Source organism: Myxine glutinosa, chromosome 3, assembly GCF_964187855.1.
Source record: "Myxine glutinosa chromosome 3, kmMyxGlut1.1, whole genome shotgun sequence".
Taxonomy (NCBI): Eukaryota; Metazoa; Chordata; class Myxini; order Myxiniformes; family Myxinidae; genus Myxine; species Myxine glutinosa.
In genome coordinates, this window is record NC_136263.1 from 86209458 (window position 1) to 86231341 (window position 21884).

At 47.3% G+C, this 21884-nt stretch overlaps 1 protein-coding gene across 2 annotated transcripts in view; it reads right to left on the reverse strand.

Annotated features, from left to right (window-relative positions):
• LOC137423406 (kin of IRRE-like protein 1) overlaps window positions 1-21884 on the reverse strand; it is a 446337-nt gene that overhangs the window by 173718 nt on the left and 250735 nt on the right. For both annotated transcript variants that reach the window (XM_068110539.2, XM_068110538.2), the window contains exon 4: window positions 15565-15722. In XM_068110539.2, the coding sequence (XP_067966640.1) occupies window positions 15565-15722 (158 nt within the window). The remainder of the gene's footprint in view (window positions 1-15564; window positions 15723-21884) is intronic.

Consider the following 21884-nt stretch of genomic DNA (forward strand, 5'->3'; position numbering starts at 1 on the left):
ACCTTTATCTATCAATATTGTTGAAATGAAGATCAAATGGCTGTATGTTGAAAAAGTCAAAACTTTACATGGGGTGTACTTACTTCTTCACGTGACTGCACACTCACTCACTCACTCACTCACACACACACACACACACACACACACACACACACACACACACACACACACACACACACACACACACACACACACACACATCCATAAATATATATGTAATTTCCTCAGGCTCTGTCCATGTCCAACTGCTTTGCCTTCCACTTGTTTTTGACATGTGTAAAAACAAGACCGATAGCAGGATAAAAACAATGGCGCAGCCGGGATTGGGTCTGCTGAGTGGAGGATCTACTGTCCCCCTGTCATGTGACCAGATCCTCTGTTCTGATTGGTGGATATTTGTGAGGGACATACATACACCGGACAGACAGATAAACGCTGTTCCACTAAATGGGCTACACCTTTAAAATATTGCTGCTGAACCACGTTACTGATGACGTCATCTTTTAAAGAAATCAATTTATCCCCAGATCACACTCAACAAATTTCATTTTTTTTTTTTTTTTTTTTTTTTTTTTTTTTTTTGTATACAAGATCGAGGCTCGTGAAAGAGCGAACATTAATCACACAGAAAGACAAACAGACACATAAAACAAATAACATCGGGAGCGGTAGACAAGATGGGGAGAGAGGGGGAAGGACACAAACACAACATTTGAGAGCAGGGACCGAGAGACATGGAGACATCGAGAGATCTGTGGGAGGGAGAGGGCTTTGGGGGGGAGGCATGTGAAGGGGGGGAGGCATGTGAAGGGGGGGGGGTGATGGGAGAGGTATAAACATATGGACACTGCCAGGATTTCCAGGAAATAAGTTGGAATTTCAAACAAGGTGGATCTGGGGTGAATTAGTGGGGGTAGAAAAGATCAAGGTTATGGATGGGGGAAGATAAGAGATGGTGGTGAACAGCTGTTTTAAAGACCTGGAGGGAGGAGAGGGATTGAAGGGAGTGTGGGAGTTTGTTCCACAGGTGGGAGAAAAGAGGAATGAAAGAGTGAAGGTGAGCAGAGAGCCGAGATTTCGGCAGTTTAACCATCAGAGGGTTGCTGGCAGATCTTGTGCGACCTGTAGGAATATTTGGGGGACAGAGCACAGAGAGAGCTGGGGGAGCAAGGCCGGAGAGGAGTCGGTAGAAGACAGAAAGACCACCTACCTGCCTGCGGTGAGTGAGTGAAAGGCCCTCAGAGATAGCTTCATCGCGGGAGATTCCAATGATTTTGAAAGCTTTGGATTCAACAGCGTGAAGCCGAGCCAGGTGTGAGGCAGGAGCACCAGCCCATAGGGGAGAACAGTATTCCATAGAGCTGCGGATGAAAGCCTTGTATGTGGTGAGGAGCTCAGGTGTGCCGAGGAAGGACTTCGCACGACGGAGGATGCCCAGTCGGCGACTGGCTTTGGAGGCCAGCTTGGAAATGTGGTTTTCCCAAGAAAGATCATGGCAGATAGTGAGACCCAAAAGCTTGAGTGACAGAACTTCTTGGAGAGGATTGTTGAGAAAGTAGATGGGAGGGTTGTCCAGTCGATCTTTTCGGAGAGACATAGTAAGAGAGTGAGATTTGGCAGGATTGAAAGACATGTTCCACTTGTTTGACCAGTCTGTGATTTTGTCCAGGTCTTCAGAGAGTGAGGAGGCTGCAGACTGCCGATCTGAGGGAAGAGGAATGGAGCGGCAGAGAGTGGAGTCATCAGCAAAGAGATAGAGAGGATTTTCCAGAGAGTCAGAGAGATCATTGATAAAGACCAGAAAAAGCACAGGGCCCAGCACACTTCCTTGGGGAACTCCAGCCTGAACAGGAAGGGGAGATGAGAGAAATCCATTCAGGGCCACACGTTGACTACGACCAGAGAGGAAGTCCGCAAGCCATGCATGGAGATTTCCATGGATACCATAGGAGGAGAGTTTGGTGAGCAGAGCTGGGTGCCAGACCGTATCAAAGGCTCTTGATATGTCAAGGGAGACAGCTCTGATTTCCTGTTTGGCATTGAGGACCTCCATCCATTGTTGAGACAGCAGAAGCAGCATGTCCAGAGTAGAGTGACCTGGTCTGAAACCAAATTGATGATCAGAGATCAAGCCATTGGAGAAGAGGAAAGATTTCATATCCGAAGCAATGATGGATTCCATGACTTTGCTGATAATTGGGAGCAGGCTGATTGGTCTGTAGTTGCAAGGATCTGTTTTTGCACCTTTTTTGTGTAAAGCGGTAATGTTAGCTGATTTCCAGGATGCTGGCAGATGACCTTGAGCAAAAGATAGGGTGAAAAGAACAGAGAGAGGGTGAGATAGAGCGGCAGAGCAGGATTTTAGGACCCGTGGGCTGATGCCGTCTGGTCCAGTTGCAGAATCAGAGTCGAGGTTTGACAAAAACTCCTCCACCTTGTCAGGAGAGAAGGACACAGAGTCCAGGAGCAGTTGGGTTCGACTGGGAAAGGAGGGAACAGAGAGAGATGGGTTTGGGACTAAGGATTTCGAGGCAAACACAGAGTTGAGGCATTCGGCTTTGTCACGTGCGATGTCAACTGTGTGGCCATTTGAGGTAAGGGAGGGGATGGAGGGGGAACAAACACCAGAAACGGATTTGACCAGACGCCACCAGGATTTGGAGGAAGGAGACAGGTTTGAGAGTTCATTCTTGAGTGAGGAGAGATAGTGCTTCCTGGCACTCCTGAGGGTAGACACACACTTGTTCCGAGCTTGGTGGAAGGAACTGAGATTTCCTTCAGTTGGATTAGCCTTCCAAGAGGCAAAGGCAAGTTGTTTCAGGGCAACTGCCTCACCACAAGATTCAGTGTACCATGGACGGGAGGAAGGGTAAGACAATTGAAGGCGAGATGGGATAAATCTGTGCATGAGAGAGATCAGTTTGCTTTGGAAGAATTCCCAGGAAGAATTGATGTCAGCGGCAGTGGAGATGGGAGACCAATCCAGACGATTGATGGCTGCTTGAAGACCGTCCCAGTCGGCCTGAGTGAAATGCCCTCCGAAATGCTATAGATCGGATCAAGCGTTATACTTGTCGATTTATGACGTCATAATGTAGGCACCAATGAAATCATCATTAACATATCTTATTCTCCATGGGGAATACTTTACAATGAGCCAGGTTTAAAAAAAAAAATTCATGGAGTGGTTTCGGAGATATAGTGGTGCAAAGTTCTTGTTTTTCCAAGATGGCACCCATACCACGTGACTTATGACGTCATAATTATCATAAAAAATTATACAGGAGGAGGTGCTCCTATGGTAAAAATTTTGTGTCAATGGGACCAACAGCTGCAGAGAAAACGAATTTTAAAGGGAATAAACTTACAAAATGCTTGTGGAAGGGACATACACACACACACACACACACACACACACACACACACACACACACACACACACACACGCACGCACGCACGCACGCACACATATACACGAGCACATCTCGTTTTTTCATTTCTTCGTTCATTTTCATCATTTCATTTTCATTTCATCGTTTTCATTTTTCAGAATCAGTTCATTTTCATCATTTCATTTCGTTTTCATTTTCAGCTTCGTTTTTTCGTTTCACACACGCACAAAAACACCCACCCACGCTGTTCCAAACAGCGTTGTCCGATAGGTTACATCGTAAAAACGTATTCTTGAAAAAACTGCTTTCTGTCTTAATCTCAGAGTTTTTATTTTATTTAAGAGCAGGTTTATCATGTGAATAACTGAATTAAACCACTAGTCAAGGTAAGTTAAATTACCATTAATGATACACCCAACAAAGCTGTGAAGGACTCAACTTCATTGATTGAATTTTTACTGATGAGGTTGATGAGCCTTTGAGTTCTTCTAAAGTTAAAGTGAAAGTAAAAATTACAGAAAAAGAGGAAATCAATAAATGCACATTCAATATTTGAAACAATTACATTGTGGCGGACACATTGTCAATGGGCAATAATTCCGTGCACCAGTGGGTGGCGCGAGCGTCCGGGCGTGGAAGCGCAGTTCGGGCCACGCCCGGAGCGAAGGCGTCACGAGGCGCAGGGTGGAACTGAGGACATGCCCCGCCTTTCGGCCGACCGGCCACGCCCGGGGGCAAGGCGTGGCCTCGGGACATATATGCGGGCTCGATAGTCGAGCCTGCCCAGTGCTTACGTGCGAGCTGTTAATAAAGCATTTCAGTTTGTACAACGTGTGGTGGCCTACCTTCTTGGCAAACGAATCGTGTGTGCACAGCACCACACTGGTGACCCCGACTGGTTCAGCCGTAGCTGACCCCCGAACGCGCCATGGCTACCAACGCTGTCACCGTCAAACTCCCGGAGTTCTGGGAAGCGCATGCCGACGTTTGGTTTGTGCAGGCCGAAGCTCAATTCCAGCTCCGGGGCATCACGGCAAACGAGACCATGTACTACAACGTGGTCGCCGCCCTCGGGCCCGGCACTGCCGCCCGCGTCGTGTCCATCCTTTGGCGCCCGCCGGGCGACCACAAGTACGCGGCGCTCAAACGTCTCCTCCTCGCCACGTTCGGGCTCACGGAGGTCGAACGCGCCGACCGCCTCCTGGACCTTCCCGCCCTCGGCGACACACGACCGTCCGTTCGGATGGATTTTATGCTGTCCCTTCTTGGAGACAAGCGCCCCGATTTCCTGTTCCGAGCGCTTTTCCACCGCCAGCTACCTGTGCAGGTGCGCCTCGCGCTGGCCGGTTCAAAATTAACGGAACCCCGCGCCCTGGCCGGAGAGGCCGACAAATTTTTCGCGGTCTGTGACACGCGGTCGGTGTACGGTGCTGCCGTAGTGGATCCCGGTGCGGAGGCTACAGCGCCCCCTGCTTCCCTCGTGGCCGCTGCTACGCCCCGCCCACTACCGCCGCCGCCACCACCACCACCGCCGGCACGGCCGACACCACCGCAAACCTGGTGCTACTATCATGCCAGGTTCGGCCGCAAGGCTAGAACGTGCCGCCCGCCGTGTTCTTTCGACGGGTCGGGAAACGACCGGGCCGGCGCTCACTTGCGGCAATGAGCGTCGGACATTCCGGCAGCCTTCTGTTCATCACGGACACCTCGTCTGGTCGTCGTTTTCTGTGCGACACGGGAGCGCAGGTAAGCGTCCTCCCTGCCTCAGCGTCCGACAAGCAAGCCGCGGGCCGGGGCCCCGCCTTGCTCGCCGCCAACGGAACACCAATCCGCACATTCGGGAAGCGTTGCCTCTCACTGCGGTTCGGAGGGCAGCGCTTCCAATGGTCTTTCGTCACCGCCAGCATGCCAATGGCCCTGCTCGGTGCGGACTTCCTTTGTGCGCATGGGCTGTTGGTGGACGTTAAGCGTCGACGTCTCGTCCAGGCCGAAACCTTCAGCTCGCTCGCTTGTTCGCTGAGCGGCTCGTTGAGCAGCTCGCTGAGCAGCTCACCGAGCGGCTTGCCAAGCGGCTTGCTGAGTGGTTCCGTCCCGGCGAGGTTAGTCTGTACGCTTCCGGCAGCGGACGAGTTTACCCGCCTCCTCGCCAGTTTCCCGGCACTCACGCAGCCCACCTTTTCAGCGGTGGCCGTCAAGCACGGGGTGGAGCACCATATCCCCACCGTCGGAGCACCGGTCTACGCCCGGGCGCGCCGCCTCGACCCCACGAAGCTCGCCGTGGCGAAAGCGGAGTTCGCCACGCTGGAGCGGCTGGGCATCGTACGGCGCTCCAACAGCGCATGGGCCTCTCCTCTGCACATTGTGCCCAAGCCCGGCGGTGGATGGCGGCCGTGCGGTGACTAACGCCGGCTCAACGATGCCACCACCCCCGACCGTTACCCGGTCCCGCATATTCAGGACTTTTCCGCCCGGTTAGCAAACACGACCGTTTTCTCCAAGGTGGACCTCATCCGGGGCTACCACCAGGTCCCCGTCCAACCGGACGATGTACCAAAGACGGCCGTCATCACCCCTTTCGGCCTCTTTGAGTTCCTGCGGATGCCTTTTGGGTTGAAAAATGCGGCCCAGGCGTTCCAGCGGCTCATGGACAGCATCTTGCGCGTCTTACCTTTCATCTACGCCTACCTGGATGACATCCTAGTCGCGAGCGCGTGCCGGGAGGAGCACCTGCTCCACCTCCGCACGCTCTTCGAACGCCTGGGCCAGCATGGCCTGATAATCAACCCCGCAAAGTGCCATTTCGGCGTCACCGCCATCGACTTCTTGGGGCACCGCATCACCAGGCACGGGGCCATCCCGTTGCCGGCCAAGGTGGAGGCGGTCAGGAGTTTCCCGCGGCCCCGCACGATCAAGGGGCTCCAGAAATTCCTGGGCATGGTGAATCTTTATCCACTTCGTGGCCCGTGTGGCCCAGCTCCTCCGCCCCCTGCACAAGGCCCTCCGGGGGAAGCCGGGCAAAGGTGGCATCGCCTGGACGGAGCCGATGGCCGCGGCGTTTGCGGGCGCAAAGCTGGCCTTGGCCAACGCCACCATGCTGGCGCACCCGGCGCCCGATGCACCAATCGCCCTCACCACCGACGCATTGGACTACGCGGTGGGCGTGGTGTACAAGCAGTGGGTGAGTGGTGCTTGGCAGCCGCTGGCGTTTTTTAGCCGGCAGCTTCGCCCGCACGAACGCCGCTACAGCATCTTCGACCGCGAGCTGCTCAGGTTCCACCTGGCGGTCCGACACTTCCGCCATCTGCTCGAGGGCCGCCCGTTCACGGCTTTCGTCGATCACAAGCCCCTTGTGTTCGCGATGGCCAAGGTCGCCGAGCCATGGTCGGCCCGGCAGCAACGTCACCTCTCTGCCGTGTCCGAGTACACGACGGACATCCGTCACGTCGCGGGTAAGGCCAACCCGGTGGCGGATTGCCTTTCCCAGTCCGTCGCACACGCGGGTCCACCTCGGGATCGACTATGCCCGGATGGCGGAGGACCAGACCGCCGACTCCGACGTCCAGGCCTTGCGGACCGCCGTCACTGGCCTCCGAGTCACCAAGGTGCCGTTCGACGTCGCGGGCACTGCCCTCTTGTGCGACATCTCCCTCGGCCGGCCTCGCCCCATTGTGCCCGCTGGTTGGCAGCGCCCGGTTTTTGACGCCATCCATGGCCTGTCCCACTCGGGCACGAAGGCCTCCCAGAAGCTCGTCGCGGCGAAGTTCGTCTGGCATGGCCTCAGGAAGAACGTCCACGACTGGGCCAGGACGTGCCTCGCGTGCCAGCACGCAAAGGTCCACCGCCACACCCAGGCCCCGTTGGCCCCATTTACGGTGCCTGAGCGTCGGTTCGACCACGTCCACGTTGACTTGGTGGGACCTCTGCCCCCCTCGCAGGGTTTCACCCACCTCCTCACCATGGTGGACCGCACCACCCGGTGGCCGGAGGCCGTGCCATTGGCAGCGACGGCTGTGGCTGACGTCGCGCAGGCCTTCATCGCCACGTGGGTTGCCCGGTTCGCTGCCCCCTCGGACATCTCGTCCGACCGCGGCCCCCAGTTCACCTCGGAGCTCTGGGGAGCGGTGGCGCAAGGGCTCGGCGTCAAGCTGCACTGCACCACGGCCTACCACCCCCAGGTCAACGGCCTGTGCGAGCGCTTTCATTGCTCAATGAAGGCCGTGCTCCGGGCCAACCTTCGCGACGGCAGCTGGGCCGACAGGTTCCCCTGCGTCCTGCTGGGCCTCAGGACGGTGCCCAAGGACGACCTGCGCGCGTCGTCGGCGGAGCTGGTCTTCGGACAACCGCTGCGGGTACCGGGCGAATTTATCCCCAACTCCACGGCTCCTTGGTCCGCGTCGCAACAGCGCTCCACCCTGCAGGCGACCGCCAGGAGGTTCGCCCCGGTGCCGACGGCACACCACGGTTGCCCGTCCTCCCACGTTGCCCCGGAGCTTTGCACAGCGGAGTACGTTTTCGTCCGGCACGACGCCCACCGGGCACCGCTGCGGCCCCCGTACGACGGGCCCTTCCGCGTGCTGGAGACCGGCGACAAACATTTCACCGTGGACATCGGCGTTACTTCGGATCGTATCTCCGTGGACCGCCTCAAGCCGGCCCACCTCGATCTGGACCACCCCCCGCAAGCAGCTCTGCCTTCGCGCCGAGGCCGCCCACCAGTGGTCAGACCCCCGGCTCCCCCCAACCCCGCCGTCCCGCTACCCCCAGCCCTGCACGCATCGCCAGAGGGCGTTTCGGCCGGGTCATCCGGCTTCCCCGCAAACTCACCCTTCAGGTGCGCGGGAATTCTGGGGGGGCGCGTGTGGCGGACACATTGTCAATGGGCAATAATTCCGCGCACCAGTGGGTGGCGCGAGCGTCCGGGCGTGGAAGCGCAGCTCGGGCCACGCCCGGAGCGAAGGCGTCACTAGGCGCAGGGTGGAACTGAGGACATGCCCCGCCTTTCGGCCGACCGGCCATGCCCGGGGGCAAGGCGTGGCCTCGGTACATATATGCGGGCTCGATAGTCGAGCCTGCCCAGTGCTGACGTGCGAGCTGTTAATAAAGCATTTCAGTTTGTACAACGCGTGTTGGCCTACCTTCTTGGCAAACGAATCGTGTGTGCACAGCACCACAACATATTCAAACAAATTAAGATACATGTACAAGAGTCAAAACAAACAAATCTTTGCAACTTGGTGAAAGTACCCTTTTAATTTTTTTGGACTAAATAATTTAATCATATGTTGAAAAACAAAAAACCTTGGTGTGGTTTGGTCAAAATACGTTAGGCTGTGAGTAACTCGGTTATCTATATCATTAAAACGCTTATTTCTGAAGACTTTTGTAATCGGAGCTGCTGTCGCCCTAAGGTATGTGTGATACGATGTAGTTATGACTAACCCTTCCATATAAGCATACCTATGTCTCCAAATGTCTATAAGTGTGGAATAAAAGCTGAAAATCAGTGAAAAGTTTTGAATAACTAGCGCCATTTTGTTTTACGCACAGTGAGACGCTGCACTTGATACCGAGGAGAAGAAGAAGACGTCCCGATGTATTCCGTAGGCGCAGCGACTCGAGAGGCATGCTACACCCTTTAATACAAATATAAATGCGATCAGAAATGTAAAGGGGATACTTACCAGTCACCACACTATAAGAGACAATACTGCAGTTGAATACAAAGCGATATTCAGGAGATCTGCCAGAAACCAGAATGAATGTTGGTGCCAACTGACACAATTATTTTGGAAGTATTAAGCAGGAAGGCAGCAGGCAATGCGCGCGCGTGGTCGCCAATGTGACATCAGCCTGGATATTTATCAATACCGCAAGGTGGAATCACGCATAGCCAGCGAGCTGCGGCTTTTGTCCAGCCAGTTATCACTGGTTATGTTATCAGTACCGCAGGTGGATATGCAGTCTATACAACAACAACAACCGCAAGGTGGAAGCATGGCCGTTTATGCCCGTGATTTTTGCGGGTTATCGCTAGTAATATTTTAATAGCGTTGCAAATGTTCTATAACATTCCCTACATTTTAACTAAGTTGTTTGGTCAAAATTCGGTTGCCGAAACTGGACATTAAACTTTAGCGCACCCCATATTGGCCATACGCAAGGAGGAGAAGAAGAAGAAGAAGAAGACGAAAAAGAAGAAGAGGAATACGAAGAAGAAAATTTGCCTTTTCACCCCTCAGCCAAAATTGGGCTAAGGGGTATTTTTAAGTGTTGCTGTAAGCTCATATCATCCTCAGTAATAATATTCAAGTCTGGACTTTGTGCAGGCCAAGCCATGGCGGAACAAAAAATTCACTCAATGAGTCGTGTCCCTGCGGGAATAGCATGCTGGATGATAATCTTCCTGTACTTGTCAGCAGGTAGGATGACATCAATTTTTTTTGTACGTCACAGATGCCATTGGCTGACAAATACAGTTCTCACTTCGTGCCTCACTGTATCTGGTGGGCTTTGAGTTTAATATTGTTTTTTCCTACATTATTATTCTACGTCACTGAAAATACTGTCATTGATTGCGAGTGAACAATTCAAATTCGGAATCATCGGTCGTCGTCATCATCATCATCATCAATCAATCATCATCATCATCATTTCCCATTTCACCAGTTTGGTTTGATGACCTTTTGGTTTTATAAGCAGCTCGGTGTCCACTGAGACCACTTTATGCAAAAGTACAGCTTACAATTCTTGAGAAAGCATTTACAACTGTATTTACAGCGAGATGATTGGCAAGTTGTATTAAACGATTGTACTGTACATCATTTAAAGAAAACTCTCTCTGATAATGCACTTTACTTAAGGAGAGTTTCTGCTTTCCTACCCAACAACATTTATTATCAACTCACTGAAATATCCGGCATTGCTCGGGGGAAATTCAATGCAATATGTATTGAAATATTAAGTTCCATTCGAAAACATGTTGGTTGCCCAGAGGCAGATCACTGACACGCAAAGTTCGTTTTCATGACGTGGGAATGCAAAATAAAATAAAATAAAATTATAAACTGAGTAATTAACATCAGTAGTTGAGCCCGTGTAATTTCTGTGCAACAGACGGAGAGGATTACAGGTGGGGGAGCATGAACATGGTGGTGTTGTAATAAATCCGGAGAGGCAACGCTCCCTAAATGGTTCTTTCCAGAGCTATCTGTATTAGCTTGAGTGAAGCCACCAGAAGTGCTCCGGCGGGCATCTTACCGTACCAATCTCCGTGACGCACTGGATTAAAGTTTAAAAAACAACAGACAGATCATACCGTGTCAATCTCCGTGACGCACTAGATTAAAGTTGAAAAAGCAACAGACAGATCATACCGTATCAATCTCCATGACGCACTAAGTTAAAGATTAAAAAGCACCAGACAGCTCATACCGTGTCAATCTCCATGACGCACTGAATTAAAGATTATAAAGCAACAGACAGATCATACCGTTCCAATCTCTGTGACACACTAGATTAAAGTTTAAAAAACAACAGACAGATCATACCGTGTCAATCTCTGTGACGCATTAGATTAAAGTTAAAAAAGCAACAGACACATAATACCTCTCAATCTCCGTGACGCAATGGATTAAAGTTTAAAAAACAACAGACAGATCATACCGTGTCAATCTCTGTGACGCATTAGATGAGAGTTAAAAAAGCAACAGACACATAATACCTCTCAATCTCCGTGACGCACTGGATTAAAGTTAAATAAACAACAGACAGATCATACCATGTCAATCTCCGTGACGCACCAGATTAAAGTTAAAAAACAACAGACAGATCATACCGTGCCAATCTCCGTGACGCACTAGATTAAAGTTGAAAAAGCAACAGACAGATCATACCTTGTCAATCTCCGTGACACACTAGATTAAAGTTAAAAAAGCAACAGACATATCATACCGTGTCAATCTCCATGACGCACTAAATTAAAGATTAAAAAGCAACAGACAGATCATACCGTGTCAATCTCCATGACGCACAAGATTAAAGATTAAAAAGCAACAGACATATCATACCATTCCAATCTCTGTGACACACTAGATTAAAGTTTAAAAAACAACAGACAGATCATACCATGTCAATCTCTGTGACGCATTAGATTAAAGTTAAAAAAGCAACAGACACATAATACCTCTCAATCTCCGTGACGCACTGGATTAAAGTTTAAAAAACAACAGACAGATCATACCGTGTCAATCTCCGTGACGCACTAGATTAAAGTTGAAAAAGCAACAGACAGATCATACCGTGCCAATCTCCGTGACGCCCTAGATTAAAGTTTAAAAAACAACAGACAGATCATACCGTGCCAATCTCCGTGACGCACTGGATTAAAGTTTAAAAAACAACAGACAGATCATACCATGTCAATCTCTGTGACGCATTAGATTAAAGTTAAAAAAGCAACAGACACATAATACCTCTCAATCTCCGTGACGCACTGGATTAAAGTTTAAAAAACAACAGACAGATCATACCTCGTCAATCTCCGTGACGCCCTAGATTAAAGTTTAAAAAACAACAGACAGATCATACCGTGCCAATCTCCGTGACGCACTGGATTAAAGTTTAAAAAACATCAGACAGATCATACCTTGTCAATCTCCGTGACGCACTAGATTAAAGTTAAAAAAGCAACAGACAGATCATACCTTGTCAATCTCCGTGACGCCCTAGATTAAAGTTTAAAAAGCAACAGACAGATCATACCGTGTCAATCTCCGTGACGCACTAGATTAAAGATTAAGAAGCAACAGACAGATCATACCGTGTCAATCTCTGTGACCACTTGATTAAAGTTAAAAAGCATCAGCCAATCTTCGTGGCACAGTTGATTAAAGTTAAGAAAAGCAAACAGACGGATCAAACCGTGTCAATATTTGTGACGCAGTAGATTAAAGGGGAACCCAAACACAATTTTTCTTCTGAAAACCATTGAAAATAATGAATCCCAGTCTAATTTGAAGGAAAATATTTTCTGTTTTTTTTTTTTTTGCCAATCACATAACATAGTGCTGAAAAAAGCCCAGGAGTGTCGATTTTCGATTTCGCCAATGACGTCACACTATGAACTCACCTTGATCCAAATTGTGGTTTACATAGAGAATAGTGTATTTCGAGCTCGGATTCTGACCGTCATTTGCAACTCTGAAAGTTCTCAGTATATTGAAACGAATCGGTGAGATTTTGAAGAAGCTATTGGAGACAAAATGAATGATGCAAACACCTTCGGGGGAATTGTGGAGCCGTATTGTTTTGAGCCTTATGCCAGTGATTCAGATGAAGATGGTGTTAGTGAAGATGGCGGTGTTAGTAGTGTAGATGAAAACGCTGGTCACATGTTCACTACAAATTGGTATGTTTTGTTTTTCCATTCAATTGACGGTTTATCAGGGATTTTGTATTAATTGATAACTCAGTTATATTACTCCAGAAGGAATACGGCATGACACAGCACAGGCAGGGCACGGACAGGACACGGACATGACACTGACATGACACAGACATGACACGGACATGACACGGACGTGACGCATAAATGACACAGACATGACACATCACGGACACAGCACGGATACAGCACGGACACCACCCAGGCACACTCGGACACCGCCCAGGCACACTCGGACACCACCCAGGCACACTCGGACACCACCCAGGCACACTCGGACACCGCCCAGGCACACTCGGACACCGCCCAGGCACACTCGGACACCGCGCCAGCACACTCGGACACCGCCCAAGCACTCTTGGACACTCCCGACCAAATGAGCGAATTATTTTTCTATTTTTTTTATATCCAAAAATTGCCCTCAAACTTCCTCTGGATGACAGAGGAGGCCATGCAAAGTTTGGTTGCACTGGTTCCTGCGGGGTCTGAATGCACAAATGAACAAACAGATACAAACAAACTTTCTTCTTTATATATTTGACAATGGATGTCTAACATTATCCACCTCAGATTCTTGCATCAGTCCTTACAGTAACAACACTTCTGCAAATGTTTTGAATATGGAGAACCCTTCACAGACCATGATATTTATTTCTCCATTCCAAAACTTTGAATGTTTTTTATTTGAAATAAAGGGTGCAAGGCTCATGGAGGAGGTACAACACAAAACATGCACACACATGCTGACACATAAACAAGACACTAGCAGACTTAACCTCAGATAAAGAAATATGCTGAGCTTGGGAGAATTGATGTAACTTTCTCGAGCTCCCTGGGTACAAGTAACATCATTTTTGTAACCTTGCTTGCCTCTCTACACTCAGCAGGCCAATTATGGAGAAATCCTCTTCCCCATGGATGCCAACCTATGGGATTTGTCAGTGCTCTCTCCTTTAAATAATCTTTTAAGCCGAGCATTAAGCAAGGAAGCAGCATGTACTATTTTAAAAAGTCTTTGGTATGACTAAGCCAGGGTTGGAATCGAACTGCTGCCTTGCATAATGCATACGTAGTGTTCTTGTCACGTAATATTTCAATTGAGGAAGTCAATACTGGATTCATACTATTGGGAATAGAACGATTATTCTTGCATCAGGCTTTGTTCCGGTGTGGCACTCTCAATTATTGGTAGGTTGAAAACGAATGAGACTGAAAAAGTGTGAAAGTCTCGTGAAGTACATTTTCAAATGACAAAGGCACATTTTAAAATTTTCATTTTTGATTTTCAAATATGACATTTTCAAATGATGTATTCTCGCAGTATTTTTTTCCCGTCCTTTTTTTACACTGGTTTCTTGATAAATTACAATCTATATTATAAGAGAGATGTTTGTCTGTCTGTTTTTTAAAATAATTTTTATGTTTAGAAAATTTTGAAAAAAAAAGTTGCATTTTTTAAATTGTTTTTTTTATTCGCTCCATAAGCCTTTTGTAGCTATGTGAAAGGTAATATTAAATGACCCCCAACCACATTCCTTAGTGGGTGCAGGCAAGTGTTTTAGGCCTCCACAAAACATAGAAAAACAAGTAGAGCTACATTCAAAGTACACCGCCTCCTTGCCAAATAAACATACAACATACCAACTAGCGAGCAACATTTCCGGGGCGCTGTCAGCACCCGGCGATGCCACCGTGCCGCACATGGAGACTGAATATGGAGGGGGAAGTACAATTGATTTCTTTGAAATGCCAACAGGATTAGAACAGCACCGTGAAATGCTGGGTACCCCAGCTAATATTGGACAATACACAAAAATACAGCTTTATTATAATTTTATGCTCTTCAGAATACAAAAAAAAATGTTGTGCTAAATGATGGACATAAAAATACAATTTAGTGAGGGCAATGGAGAAACAATAGATAATGTGACAATAAATGCTGCTCCAACAGAGCCACAATTTTGCAGGTTTGAAAATAATGCTGGAAGGTAAAGACCAGATTATTACCTCCGCCACCGAAGGTGGATGGAGGTAAAATTTTCACCGGTCTGTCTGTGAACAAGTTATCTCAAAAAATTGTGGACAGATTTGGACGAAATTTGGTGGAGAGCTTCAGTATGTGACACAAACAAAATGTTTAGATTTTGGTGAAAATCCGGATCTGGATCTGGATCTGAGAATTATCCGGATACGATAATTTTTTAAGTGATCTGCCAAACTCCCAGATTCTAAGCGGATGCTCTAACCATTACACCATCGAGTCTGGTGAAGTGAAGAAATTATTCAGAGTGAAGCAACAAAGTCAATCAAAAACTCCACAAAGTTATGTGCAACCAATTTTGTTCAAAGGGTAGAACAACTTGTGTCTCAGTCGGCATCTCATCCTTAAAACACAGACTTCCTCAGGCTCAAAATGCTCAATTAGTGGAAAGAAAGTGTGAGTGAAACAGGGATATGCAGTGCAACCATTCTTTGAATGATTAAGAATGTTCAAATATGTAGACAACATTTAAATTTGAAAACAATCAACTGGCCATTTGCAAAGCAATATATTACTGCCCAGGAAAATCGTTCATAAAGTGTATGGCAGAGGAAGAGACTGGAATTGGAAATAAAAAGTGGATTGACATTAAAAATTATAGAGGGGGAATATATCCGAAAGAGTCAAGGTACTTTGGAGAGTTTATTGAGTTAAAACTATCAAGGCAAGATTATGCGACCAAAGCATACCTTAGCATATGTTGCACCACGCTGAGGAACACCATCACGGAACCAGGAGATGGTTGCTGCTGGCCTCGCTCGTCGTGCATAGCAAGTCAGGTTGAATGGCTTCTCCGCTTTAAGTTTTACCTCCGGCCCACCCAAGATAATAGGGTTGTCAGGTGGTACTGCAAAATAGTTTCATAAGAAATTAGGGCATAGAATATGAAAAGAGCTAATTTAAGACTAAAGCCAAATGGTGATCCTTAGTCTTAAAATGTTGACCATATGCATTCCTATAGGGATAGCAGAGGATATCGTAATTGTTGTTGTTGTGTGTGTGTGTGTGTGTGTGTGTGTGTGTGTGTGTGTATGTGTGTATGTGTGTGTGCATGTGCGTGTGAGTGTGTGTCAGTGAGTCCACATGGTGACCAACTTTAATATTGCGCTCCAAGCAGCCTTAAGCACAGTTTGCCAAGGATATCTTATTTAACCATATTATTTTGCAACGAATTTAAGCATAAGTTTGACTTTTTTAACCTTGAATGTGCATTATGCCCAAGCTAGAGACGATTCACTGCTATCTTTAGTATACTTTCATAGGTACTTAAAATTACATCATAAACATGCAGCTTTGTGCAGCAATGAAATAGCATGATAAAGATTGCAATTACAATATAATTCAATTTTTTTTTTTAACGTTTTAAATCCAATCTGCATTTTTTTTCTCCAAAATGTAGAAAGGGTCAACTAGACCAAAAAAATGTTTTGAAAACCACAGGCCTCAAAGATTGTCCAGTCATCTCCCCTGAGCCACATCCATTCTCAAAGCATTCTGTTTGTGAGTAAGTGAATGAGAGAGAGCGAGTCCACACTAGTTCTCAGATCTACTGTTCTGTTGACAACTTTGTGGACAACTCCATTACAGTGCCTTCAGAAAATATTCCCACCCCTGGACTTTTTTCACATTTTGTTGTGTTACAGCCTGAATTTAAATTGGATTGATTTGAGATTTTTTTGGTCACCGATACACATAATACCCCATAATGTCAGTGGATTTTTTTTTTTTAGAAAATTTTATAAAACAACAAGCTGAATGCACCCGGCATTGCCTGGGTTCTTTTTGAATGAATTTAATCTTCTGTACATAGGTCTGACGCGAGCCCAGTATCAGTTAGTGCTCAACGATTCCTTGTTCTTTCTTCTGTCGGGCCACGCGAGAGAGAATTTTGAAAGCATGTGTTGCAATCAGTCAGATATTTCTATTATGTGCACAAGTTGTACTTCAAGAGCATTTTGAAAGAAGAAGAAGATTTATTGCAAAATTGGCCCAACCCGGCCGAAGCGGCCTCGACCGGCCTCACCACCTAGCCGAAAACCTTCCCGGGGCCCGTCCCGACATTTTTTGTTTCAGAGGTTTCCTCCTATCTTTCACCATTGAGGAGATTAGAACGTGCAGACAAACAAAAAACAAACAAACAAAACTTTCTTATATATATATATATTTATACAGACGGCATTTAATATGGAATATGTTTTTTTGTGGGGGTGAACTTACTTTTCAAGATGTCTTCGAACCAAAAGTTCATTGGAATTATGTTGAAATTATTCTAGATTTTGTTAATGTGACCTTTAAAAGAAACAAAAACCACATTTGACATTTCGAAACAAATAAATTGATCCTTGAAAGTGATGTAAACTGATATCGAACTCAATTCATGGACAGTACTGTGTTAAACCTCTATACGTTTTCCAGAAGTATCTCTTTATTTTGCACATTAGCCAATTTTTTTTTTAACAAAAACAAAAGTTAAATTACGACTGGGATTACGGACAGTAAAATTACAGTTCAGTACTTCGTGTAACCCCCACGAGCATTCAGGAGAGCACGTACACGTTGAGGCATGCTGTTCACGAGATTTGCCAAGGTTTGGACAGGAATCGCTTGCCATGCAGTGACAATAGCCTGCTGCAATTCACGCACAGAGGCAGGCTGCTGGTCCAAGTTGTCGATTTGACGCGTCAATTCTGCCCACAAGTTCTCTATCGGATTCATATCCGTGGACATGGCAGGCCACTCCACATGTTCTACACCACGGTCAGCAAGAAAGTGTTGGATCATGCGAGCACGATGAGGCCGTGCATTGTCATCTTGGAAGACAAAGTTTCCTCGAAAGGCTGCACGAGCAAATGGAAGCAATGTTTCTTCCAGAATGGCCCTGTACTTGAACTGGTTCAGGTTTCCATTCAGAACAACCAGGTCAGTTTTGCCCCCTGCATGAAAAGCAGCCCAAACGGTCACCCCACCACCTCCAGCTTAGACTCTTGGCACAATACAATCTTTGTTGTAGGCTTCATGCACTTGTCTGCGCACTCGGACACGGCCATCTTGACGATAGACCAGAAATCTAGACTCGTCACTGAAGATCACGTGATTCCAGTGTCCTGGATGCCATTGACGGTGCTCTCTGGCCCACTGCAATCGGCGCTGGCGGTGTTGTCTGGTCAGGCGTGGCTTTCTCAGGGGACGCCTGGCACGATAGCCTGCTTGAACCAGCCGTTAGTTGACGAGCCTTCTGGATACAGGCACATTTGTCAGTTGCTGCCACTCAGCCCTAAGCCGATTAGCTGACATGGTACGGCCATTGCGGACTAACCGGTGCAGCTGGCGATCATCCCTCCTTGCGGTTCTGCGGGGACATCCTGGCCTCGGTATTGGTGTAGGGACACCCCTCTGAGCATTTCGTTTCAGGATCTTTAACACCTGACCTTGAGTTAATGCCATACTGCCGAGCAATAGCACGCTGTTTCATGCCGTAATTTCGTAAAGCCACCACTCCATGACAAACAGCATTGTCGAGTTGACGGACCATCTCCAGAGGAAGTGGCAATAGCTTTTGTAGATGTGCAGCAGTTGTTTTCCACTAATACAGAACGCAACAACGCTTGTATACCCGACTGTGAAGCCAATCATCAAAGGCACCTGTCGTTACATTTTGCCATGCCACCTGTGATATAATCCTGTTGTTGACGTCTTGCTGCGACAGACAATCAGTGACATGGTTCTTTAACAAATAAATCACCAAAGTGGAAAAGAAAATCACCAGATTGATATACTGAGTTAAGAAAGTAAACCCAAGTCAAGAAAAAATATATATTCCATATTAAATGCCAAGTCTGTATATATATATATATATATATATACAGTCACGTGAAAAAGTAAGTACACCCCATGTAAAGTTTTGACTTTTTCAACATATTTCAACATACAGCTATTTGATCTTCATTTCAACAATATTGATAGATAAAGGTGATATAATATAACAAATATCATGAAACATTTACATTTTGTAGTCCATTGTATAATTTAAATAAACATAAATGCAAATTTTTCATGTGGAAAAAGTAAGTACGTACTCCCCTACATTTATCACTACTTCAAATACCTCAACTTAGAATCAGGTGCACAATCTCAGGTGCAAATGATTAGAACATCGTTAGAGAGGATCTTGGAGGAACCTGTCTTATTTAAATCTCAGACATTTCGTTTGGTTTGCTCTTTGTTGTTGAAGTGTGCGGCGTCACCATGCCTAGATCAAAAGAGCTCTCTGAGGCCTTCAAAAAAGAAGGTTATAGATGCCTGCGAGTCTGGGAAGGGATTTAAAAAGATCTCCAAACAAATATTTGAAATCAATCATTCGACTGTCTGGAAGATCATCTACAAGTGGAGAAGATTCCAAACAACTGCCAACTTGTTCAGGCCAGGCCGCCCCAGCAAGTTCAGCCTGAGAGCAGAACGCAAGATGTTGAAAGAAGTCTCTAAGAACCCCAGAATGTCATCACGGGACCTACATGTAGCTCTTGCCACTGTTGATGTCAAAGTGCACGAGTCAACCATTAGAAAGAGGCTGCACACATTTGATCTACATGGGAGGTGTACAACAACAACAACAACATGCATTTTAAGGCCATTTTCCCTGCTAGAGCGGGGGTTAGCCTTGCGGTCCCCATGACAATCTTCTCCATCTTGCCCTATTTTCTGCATCTCTCCTTGTTAACCCCCTTACCCGCATTTCTTCTTCCACCATCTTTAGCCAAGTCTTTCTCGGTCTTCCCCGTCCTCTACTTCCTTCTACATTCATTTCCATCACTCTTCTCAACCAGTCACTTTCATCCTTCCTCAACACATGACCAAACCATCTCAACCTGTTCCTCTTCACAGCATCAATCACAGGCTCTATTCCCATCATTTTTCGCAATTCATCATTTGTCTTCCTCTCTCTCAACGATACTCCGCACATCCATCGAACCATTCGCATTTCCACACTTTCCAACTTTCGTTGCTGCTCTACGTTCATTACCCATGTCTCGCTCCCATAAATCATAACACTTCTCACACATGCAGCATACACCTTTCCCTTCAGCTTCAACGACACTCCCCTCCTCATCAGCACGCCACTCATTTCCCAAAACTTCTTCCATGCACATCTCACTCCCGCATCCGTTGCCGAGTCTGATCCACCTTCTCCATTCAGCATGTCTCCGAGGTAGCAAAATGTTTTCACACCTTCCAGCATCACACCGTCTCCAAGATCCAACTCAACATTTCCTCCATCTGCAGCTCCCTCTGTGCACACCTTACATTTGAATGTAGCTGCCACACTGGTTAATGACCCTCTCAGACCACTACATTTTTGATGAACCCACTCAGCGCACATTGTACATTGAATGGAGTTCACTCCGACACCTTCCTGCACACAGCACAGGGCCACTTCCCAGTTCTTTCCACCTCACCACATGCTTTACCACTTGCCATCACCTTCGTCTTTCCGATATTCACCTTCAGACCTTTTGTCTCCATACATTCCTTCCACTTGTTCATATTTTCCTTCAGTCCATCCATACTTTCCGCAATCAACACCAGATCATCTGCATACAACAACTCCCATGGTAAACCCTCCTTTACGTTCTGAGCCAGCACCTCCATCACAGCTACAAATAGTAGTGGACTTAGTACCGACCCCTGATGCCCTCCCACCTTCACCTCAAACTCACCACTGTTCCCGTCCTTCGTCCTTACAGCTGTGCGCGCTCTTTTGTACATTGCCATCACTACTCTGATCAACCATTCCTCCACTCCTAACTTCCTCATTGCCCATGTCAATACTTTGCGTGGAACCCTATCGAATGCTTTCTCCAGATCAACAAACCCAAGAAACAACCTCTTCCTCTTCTCCATGTACTTCTCCTCCAACTGCCTCACAATAAAAAGCACGTCTGTCATTCCTCTTCCTGGCATAAATCCAAGCTGCATTTCGTCGATCTTCACTTTGTTCCTTATCCTCCTCTCCAACACCCTTTCCAATACCTTCATTCCATGCTACAAATAACTTTATCGCTCGGTACAAGCCACACTCTAGAGGGTCACCTTTCCCCTTGTATAGAGGGACGAGGGTACTCAGTTCCCAAACCACTGGAATGCGGCCTTCTTTCACCGCCAGATTACAGATCTCTGTCATTCTCTTCACACCCCAACTTCCTGCTGCCTTCAACGTATCTCCCACAACTCCCGTCGGCCCTCCCGCTTTTCTACTCTTCATTGCTTTTATCGCTTCCTCAACTTCCTTCTCAGTTATCTTCTCTGCCGGTCCTAAAACTGGGTTACTCTCAATGTTGCCATCAAATTCATTCTCTGTATTCAACAGCATTTCCATATATCTTTTCCATCTTCCTTTAATTCCATCTGGGTCCACAACGATTTGTCCCACTTCATCCTTCAAGCAACTCACCCCCATCACATCATACCTCTCTTTCGCTATCTGCTTTGCAATCCTGAATACTGATCTCTGACCCTCTTCCGAATCCAAGCGTTCTCAGAACATTTTCCCACATGCCTCCTGCGCCTTTGTTACCTCTTTCTTTGCAGCCTTCTTGGCTGCCTTATAACTTTCATGCTCTGCTGTTTCTGCTCCCGTACCATTCGCCTTCTGCCACTCCTTGAACTTCTTCCTCTTCTCGTCAATCCTCTTTCCAACTTCATCATCCCACCACCATGTTTCCGAGTGCCTCGGTGGTCCTTTTGTCCATCCACATACCTCACCAACGGCTCCCAACAGACTAGCTTTCATTGACATCCAACCACTTTCAAGCTCAACCATATCATCCTCTACCCGAATCAGCCTATCTTTTAATGCCTCCCTCACTGTCACCTCTTTCAACCTCCACACCTTCATTCTCGGTTGGTACTTCACCCGCCGAGCTCTCCTCGCACCTTTCACCCTTATGTCGCAGACACCCAAGTGGTGCTGTGAAACAGCCTCCTCCCCCGGGATCACATTTGTGTCTCGGAG